Here is a 9,085-nt window from a genome sequence, read left to right on the forward strand (position 1 = left end):
TGAATGTCAAGGTTGGTGTTGTCCCCCACAACCTTCTCAAACTCCATCTACTACTAAGCAAACTCCATTTATTGCTAATGACTCTACCAGCATTGTGTTGCCCTACTCCCCCTTCCCCTTCCCAATCTTCTCAAACTCCATCTACTACTAAACAACTTCATTTGTTGCTAGTGAATCTACCAGCATTGCAAATAACACTTATAGCAAAACAACAAGCTCAAAAAATAAATTATCTGAACTAGCATCTACCTCTTTTGTATTTGACATTGGCATCCCTATCCATAATATTATTCTGTTTTTGACATTGACATCCCTATCCATAATATCATAGTCTACATAATACATCTTGATATTTATGACATCAAATTACTCAATGAGAGAAAACTATAGGTTATGGTCCCATCTTTAATCTTCTATTTTCTTGAATACTTTAATGTATATACTTTATGGTTCCAACTTTTAAATCTCTATTTTCTTAGTTTAATCTCCAATTTTTAAACCTCTATTTTGTTGAAAAATCTAATAATTTGTTAATAATTTGTTAAATTTGATGAATATTCAGATGTAATGAATATTCTGATTAGTTGAATTTGATGTAATTTAATTTAATTTGTATATGGTTCCAAATTTTAAACCTCTCTTGAGAATTCTAATAATTTGTTGATGCAGTAAATATTCTGATCTGTTGAATTTGATGTAATTACTACTCTAAGTTATTGAGTTTGATGCAGTAAGTAGTATAAATAATTCTAAAATGTTTTAAAAATTTTGGAAATATTCTAAAAAATTCATATCATTTATTTTTATTTTTATATTTGTGTGAATTTTTTTAAAATATATAAATAAAAAAGTCTTCCCATGTGGTGTTTTGGGGGCTTATGTATCCTGTGTCTCAGTGTCAAGTGTCATGTGACTTAAGTGTCTCAGTGTCATGTGACTCGAGTAGTAGGCATGGTGACCAAGGCATTGACTAAGGAAAAATTTATGTATCGTCAAGGAAAGTTGGAAGTAACAGAACTCTCTTTTAAGGGGTGGTTTCTGGAATAAACTTTCATTCCGGAATATTTATAGCAGCACACTGTTTTTAGTGATTGTGATTGATTTCTAAACATTGTCAATATGTAACTGAATCCTGAATATTTACAGCAACTGCAATTCCATTTAACTGATATAGAGAAATTTTTGTTGAAGATGAAAAAGGCTAAGGCAAGTTAACACCTTTGCCGGACAATTAGGAGATTTGGTGATTCTCCTAACTAATGTAGAGAAACTTTTGTTGAAGATGAAAAAAGCTGAGGCAACTTAACCCTTTTGCCGGACAATAAGGAGATTTGGTGATTCTCCTTGGTTTACCCATTTCCTGTTTTTTTTCTCTCGAGTCCTGTTTGTATGTCAACCGTTGTATCTTTCTGATTTAATTGGTAGTTTAACAATGATAAACTGAAAAATAAATAAGGTAATTTGCAAACAAATCTGAAATCAAAAAGGGGAAAAGTTGAGACAGGTAACTCAAACATTTACTAGATTAAAGAACAATTGCATACAACTGGGGATTAATAAAAGACATGCATTTACCATCCAACCGACCTCTGTAGATAACACAGGTAACTTTCAACTGATCATAGAATAGCTTGAACAAGTTTTCTATGTTAACAGCAGCTGTAGCACATAGTATTTTGGGAGATACGGGCACAAAAATGCTACCTTTGAAATTATGTAATCAAGGAACACGAATGCTATATTTTCAAATTTATACATTAGAGTATTTAAGCATGCCAATTTCATTTGCAAAAGGGGGGCAGATGCACAAAAAATACTGCCTTTGAGAATGAGCATTTTTCCCACCCTGCACAATCCAGTAAATGCCATGTTTCCAATTAAGGAACTCAACTAGTGTTTCATGGATGAATAATCGTATGCATGGCTGCCTTACACAAGAACTTGTTTAGCGTTGACAAGATTAAAAACTTGCATATCACTTCACAGTTAAGAAGTAAACAATTCCAAATTCAGAGATTAGCACTAACATATAATGAGAAAGGAAACACAAAAACTCCACTTGTAGTTCATTAGAAGCATTAGAGATATAGTACAAATAATACATGAAACATAACAATTGATTGAGAAACCCCTAAACTTGCAGGGAAAACTCCCAATTGATATTTGCTGAATATTTCTCTTGGTAGTATGTTCTACAAAAAGTATGTTCGAGTACAAGTACAACCTTATGGACAGAGGATATTGTTTGGACTGCAAATGTGATCTCATTTGCAAGGGTTAATATACAATGTAGCGCGGTCATACCAGAAATATATTGTGTTAGATAAAAATAATTAATTCATTGAACCTAACAAAGATACAAGGCACTTTCAAACCTTTGAATAAGTCATCCCCACCAAGGATGAATTTGACTAAGCATGCCTATTTTCTAAGATGATCTAGCATTTTTACCAATACATTTGTCCAGCCAGGCAAGGGGAAGCATATGCACAGCCTGCACATCAGTTTAATCCAGTCATTAATACCACCATTGACACGTTATCTTTATCTAAAATATCAAAAGGTAACTGAGATATGGGTCTCGTACCTGTAGTTTGTTCCACTGCCTCAACTGGTTGTCTCTTAAAAAAGTACTACTTAAAAGCTACAACAGGTCAGATAACCTGTTGACAACTTCTGCTCACGCCAGATCCTTGTTCAGCTGAGACTTAATACAGTCAACTTGTATGGGGTTTCCCACCAAATTTCCCAACAACTGCTCAATGCTACTTCACATCTTCCTATGAGAAGAGGAAGTTTTGATGTTACCTAATATGAGTTCGACCCGAAGACCAAACTCCCATGTCACGGATAGTGTTCTGCTGCGATAATAAAGAATCTGTCACTTTTGTCCCATATTCAACATTTCGCTCTCATGTAACTTCACTGAAAATTCCCAACTATTTGAAAACTTAAGTAGAAGCCAGCCTCATAAAATTAAAAAGCATTCAATCGCCTGTACCTGTGTTTTGGAAGATGGAAAAACATTCCAAAAGCGCAATGTTTCATCACCTGCACCCGTTACAATAGTCTGCAACCAAATCAAACACTTTGGATATAAGTTTGTATATTTACTGCTTTCATGAGAATAACTAAGCTAAAACTCAATCCAAAAGGGTTTAAAGGCTGGCCAATTATACTTACCTGCCCATCAGGAGAAATTGCAAGATAAAGCACTCTGAGGGTGTGGCCTGTTAGAGTCGCAAGCTGTCAAAATAAAGTATATGAGGAATTTTAGGAAGTGATAAATACTCCAGGAAAGCTTCAAAAGATTAAGTAATGTGCACAAATTACAAAGATGCGCATGTCAATTGGAATGGATAGGACAAGGCTCGTATAAAAGGCAAAGAAAGGAACATAACAATCATATTATAAAAAGTACAAGCTTGCTTACTTTCGACATAGTTGGGTATCGCCACACAATAATTTGGTTCTGAGAATAACCATGGGTGCTCACAAGCTCATTGACATTCTTAGACCATACAAGGTTACAAACCTGCAAATTGAAACATTTTATAGGATAAAGAACTAGAGAACAAACAAACCATGTAGGAGTATCCTCTGAATCAAAACCTCAGAAAGACATACCTGACTACCAGTATCCACACAATTTAAGGAAGTATTGGTTGCTGTGTTCCAGAAACGAATGCAGCGATCTGCTGTTCCACCTCCAGAAGCAAGAAGACCATGCTGATGGGGAGACCAGGCAATGGCCTTTACAGCAGCTGTGTGCTCATTATATTTCAGCACTGGTTGTTGAGATTGTTGGTTCCATACAAAAAGCTAGATGACACATGCTTCAGCTTAGAATTCATCCTTATGTATAGGTGAACGCATAAACTGTGGATCTTGATTAAAGAAGGGTCTGAAGCTTGTTTTACCTGGTTATCATTTCCACCCGATGCAAGTTCCCGGTTGTCATAGGACCACTTCAGCCCACAAACCTGAACCCACAGATGCAAAATTGTTAAACATTAAACAATAAAACTCCTATTAAAAATCAAGATCATATTTTATCAATGCAACAAAAACATGATGCCGATCAAAGGAGAAGAAGACAGATTTATTCGGATGGAATCACACATTAATCAACATAAAATAAGCAAGAGAAAGCCGAAGAGGTTTACCTCTGACTTGTGGCCAGAAAATTTACTGACAAAGTCATCTTGAGCTCGAATGTCACGCTGAAGAATGTTTCTATCTCTACTACCAGATGACAATATGTGAGAATTCCAAGCTAAAGTCCCTACTCTGGTACAATGACCTTCCATGGTCCGAACCTGCTTACAATGAGCCGCATCCCAAATCTGCACCCAAGGTATGGTTAGATATTGTAGATACAACAATGGCTCCTGTAATGTTGTAGTTACCGGAAGTTTCAGTAAATTCCAATGCACAACAAAGTAAAAGAAATTCATGACAGGGTGATGAACCTGCCACCAAAACAAAACAGTGTTGCAAAGAAAAATTACCTGAACACCACCATTGTTTGTTCCAACAGCAAGATATGTCCCCCGTTGAGTCCATGCAACAGAACAGACATTGTCGTCCAAACCTAAATCGCATAGTTTTGTCACCTATGAAATTTCACAGGATGTGGAAGGTGAGGCCCATGTCAATGTGAATCTAATCATGGTTAGGAACAAAACAATAACCAACACAATATAAAGTAAGTCGAGAATTTCAGCTTGAAATATACCACTCTTGAATCACAGTCTTTGCTACAAAACAAAAAAGAAAGTTGGGATATTCTAGAGTTAGTATAAGCTATACAACCTTACTACTACTAGCGCTCCACAGGTAAACACATGCACTTAACCCCACTGCAAGTATGTTATGAGATGACCAATCCACAAGATTTAGATAAAAATCATCTTGAAGAGCAGGAGCATCCAAGACCTGCATAAAACAAAAGGCAGCAACTCTTAAGTCCCTAATAGTTTTTAACTTGAATAAAAATAAGAAAACTAAATAAGACCGATTATTTTACAATTGCAATAATTGTCTAGCTCGCTTATAACTTAAGACAAGTAAATCATCTAGAATTGCAAATAAACATAAATGTTCTCTGGAGAGTGGCCCAAACTAAGAGGAGCAGGCAGGGCTCGTAGAGGCAGCCAACACCTCTGCATAGAAGCTTTCCTAAAATCGAAGATCGACAAACTACTAAAAGACCAGAAATATCTAGTATAGCACTCCTGTCCACAAGGATTATGTTGGGCATGGGAAGAAGCAAAAGCCCTCTACACCAACTACTAGAGCTACAGCAGTTAAGTGAGAGGACTGCCTGAGAGAGTCATATTACGTAGAGTTGTCTAATATTTCATTATAAATTGGTTCGAGTTGCACTGTTCATATACAACCTCTAATCTGTGAGACTGTGCCTATGTGGATGTAGACGATTCAAAGTCATCCAAAACAACACAATGTATCCACTGCCTAGCCATTGGCAGAAGGAGAACAATTGCAAAATGCCAAGAATTTCAAGTATCTATTAGCTGTGCACACATCACCTATTAAATCTCTAACACTATACACTGAACATCCATAGAAATTAAATTTGGGCATCATCTGTTGACGACAATAATGGAAAATTTTTCTTTAAAGGAGATATAGTTATAGAGATGAGCAACCATGCAACAAACCCTCTACACCAAGTACTGAAATTAATATGATGAACCAGCCATGGGGCAGCTTAAGTAATAGAGCATTGTCTGGGATTTAGAGGCATGTTATGTACAGTTGTCTAATATTTCCAGAATAACTTGGTTCAAGTTGAACTGTGCATGTATTGCCTCTAATCTGTTAGACTGTGCCTATGTGGCTGTGTCTATATCCACAGTCATCAAAAGAACCTCTCGTCCCAAGAGTGTATCTATTGCCCATCCATTGGCAGCAAGTGAACAATTCCCCAAATGCCAAGGATTTCTACTATCGGTTAGCTGTGCCAGTGCCACCTATAACTAGACACTGAGCATCCATTGAATTGCAATTTGATCATCATCTATTGAGAAAAGTAATGGAAATTTTTTTCATACATTGTATTGCAATTTAAGCATCGCCTGTCGAGGACAACAATAGTAAATTTTGCATTTAAAGGAGATGAAAGTTATAAAGATGAGTAACCATGCGGCAGAAGCAATGATGGGCAATGCCCAAATCTGTCCAAGAGCTATCTTAGATGTTGGGTGTGTGCTCTTTTCTCTTGGAAAATTGTTTCTGGACTGAACAATGGAACTACAATAACCCACATTAAAATTGAATCCACATGATCCCAATTCACCACAACAACGTATTTAAAGTTCCCAACTTTCCAGAATTAATTTCTCATAGGTCCAAATTCGATGACATACCTTGAAAGGGGAACGAGGGATTTTTCTCGTAGTCTTCCTGGGAACCGCCCCTGTTTCGCTAAGATCCCCATCTTCCCCAACAGGACATAAAGAAAAAGGGCTCTGGGATTTACACTGCTGGGACTTGAACCTGAACACATTACCACTGGGGCTCCCAATCACGGGCCTCCTGCAACCCTCGGTCTTATCGGGGGTAGCTGGAAAGAGCTCGGTCCTCAGCAGAGCCGAATAAGCCGCACAGGCATCATCGCGCCCTTCGCCATTGGTGGACGAGGACTGACCCCCAGCCGAATTCGACGAAGGGGACGTTTTATCCGGCAGTGCGAATTCCTCGAAATTGGAGGCCTTCCTGCTGGGGATGAACCTGTCGCTGTAAGTAATACTCGACGGAGACATGGTGGGCGCCAAATTAGCAGGGAGGTTCAGAGCTAGAGACTCTTTGGACATTCCCAGGGGCAAATTAATCTTTCGAGCTGCGCAGGTGTGAGGGATTTGCTGGACCCTATCCATATTTAGAGAGGATCCGGCCCTGAAACCCCTGGAGCCCTTCGGAATTGCGTCCCTGATACAAATTTCTTGGTGATGTGTGTTGGGTTTTAATGAGTAATGGGAATTCTGCGTTTATTGTTTTCATGGGAGTTTTAGTGGCGAAGGGACGTGGTTTTCTGGTGGCTTTTCCTGTAGATTTCATTAGCGGCCATGACCCTACGTATCGCCGCTTCTTCCCGTAAATGCGTTTATATGGAAAGGCTTCGCTCTCTTGTTAATGGATTAAAGCCTCTGCCTACTTCTGTCACCTTTGACCAAATGGCATCTGTTAATTATTATATTTTACTCAGATTTTTGCTTTTTCTTCCGTTTTGTTTTATTGAAAAAAGAAAAAGATTTATCCCAAATTCCGGAGCCAATTTTGGTGATCTGAATAAAACCTCGGGCGAGTGAAATTTAAATTAAATTATTTTATTAAATTAAAAATGATGTAATTTGAGTGGTTCTCGAACTTTGGATAATCTATTTGAATAGTTTTGATACTATATTCATTTACCAAGGTGGGGATGTAAAAATTTGGTGTATATACATTGTGCATAAGCATAAGGTTGGGCACTAAAATTTGGTGTATATACATGGTGGAGAGGCCTGAGGTGCGTTGGGTATTACAATTTCACACTGTAAGATGTGTTGCTTGCACAATGTTTGTGGGAAGGGAAAAAGTTAAATTTGTTGGAGATGATTCACATAATTTTGAGGTATAATTGAAGTGAGTTTTTTTTTTTTTTTTTGGGAGGTGGAATGATGTTGGGAAGTGTTTGGTTAAGTTGAAAGTTGATTGGAATATAAATTTATTTTAATTTTGGATATATATTAAAGGTTGAGAGGATTAATTTTTTTAATATTTAATTTTTTTTAAAAGCATAAAATTTTAGAAAAAGTTTACATCTTAAGTGATTTGATTTTTTTAATATTTAGTAGATTTAGAGTTAATATGGATTTGGATTTATTAGGATCTTTATAATATTATTTGTATTATGTATAAAAATGTCATCTTTATATATATAAATATTTTAAATTTAAATTTTATTAAAATTCTCAAAAAAAATCATTTGAACTAGAGCTCTACATAACCTTAGCTGAAAATTTCTTAAAATCGTAATTGTCGTGCCATGTTTTCTCTTTTCATCACTCTTCCTATGGTGAATGCCACTGGAAGGAGTGGTATTCCCTCCTACAGTAGGATTGTATTAGAAGGAAAATTCCTAGAACAACCTATGACTAACAATTTGAATTCTTCAAGGTTGGAGATAGATGGCACCTAGCAAAACCAGCGACATACTAGTAGCCAAGCTAAGAAATGAGGAATAGGAAGCTACTTGCCTAAAGCAGTTGTAAACCCTAAGTTTGAGGTTCAATTCACGAGGGTTAAAGAGTATATACAGTATATGAGAATTCATGATCCCATAGGCAAGTTCCTAGTCATCTAATTGCCCGAAAAAGCCTTATCACAATGGGTTTACAACAAGTGGAAACTAAAGGGGCACTTTAAACTAGAGTTGGGGGCGAAAGGCTTTTTTATTGTGGTTTTCACGAGCCTGGAAGATTGAAATCAAGTCTTCGAGAATGGCCCGTACTTTTTCAACTCAATTGGCCTCTACCTTTGATTCTAGATGGACTAATTTGTCCTTGACAAGGAGGAATTCACATTAGATTTGGCTTGGATCCGACTATATTTGCTTCCAAGGAAGTTTTGGGATGAGGAGATGTTGGCTGGAATAGGGAACACCCTTAGGAATTTCGTTAAAACCTCTAAAGAAACAAGCGCAGTATATATCATATGCCTACATATGTGTGTACATGAACATATTTGAACCCCTTCTAAAATCAATAGATATATACTTTCAAGATGAGTTGTGGAAGTAGACGCTTGACTATGAGCATATACCCTTTAAATGTCGAAGATTTCATGAGTACAGACATTTATATTACCATTATTTGTTGGTGAATCAAATTGAGTCCCCTGAATCAGCATCGAATCAAGCAAATGATGGGTTTACAATGGTTGAGCATAGCCATCGTAACCCTAAACAAACCTCCTTGCATCATAATACAACACAAAAAAGGGGAAAACAGAACGAGCCACTTACAAAAATGGATTCAATTGATAATTCCAATCAAGAATAGCCAACAAATGTAGAGAT

At 36.9% G+C, this 9,085-nt stretch overlaps 1 protein-coding gene across 2 annotated transcripts; it reads right to left on the reverse strand.

The window, feature by feature from the left end:
* Positions 1-2,085: 2,085 nt before the first annotated feature.
* On the reverse strand, positions 2,086-7,174 carry LOC149219887 (B-type cell cycle switch protein ccs52A-like). 2 transcript variants are annotated; one of them, XM_089384516.1, is made up of 11 exons: positions 6,393-7,174; positions 4,816-4,938; positions 4,512-4,616; positions 4,167-4,346; positions 3,921-3,983; positions 3,628-3,822; positions 3,434-3,535; positions 3,184-3,246; positions 3,002-3,070; positions 2,588-2,858; positions 2,086-2,494 (listed from the first exon to the last, which is right to left on the reverse strand). In XM_089384516.1, exons 1-10 carry the CDS (start codon positions 6,900-6,902, stop codon positions 2,805-2,807), a joined length of 1,464 nt encoding a protein of 487 aa, XP_089240642.1. In that variant the 5' UTR covers positions 6,903-7,174; the 3' UTR covers positions 2,086-2,494; positions 2,588-2,804. The 2 variants fall into 2 exon arrangements, with proteins under 2 accessions (XP_089240642.1, XP_089240641.1); XM_089384515.1 differs by having other exon boundaries at positions 2,588-2,861.
* Positions 7,175-9,085: the final 1,911 nt, after the last annotated feature.

Source organism: Pinus tabuliformis, chromosome Q, assembly GCF_031772625.1.
Source record: "Pinus tabuliformis cultivar Carrire ecotype Pingquan chromosome Q, CPIR1, whole genome shotgun sequence".
Classification (NCBI taxonomy): Eukaryota; Viridiplantae; Streptophyta; class Pinopsida; order Pinales; family Pinaceae; genus Pinus; species Pinus tabuliformis.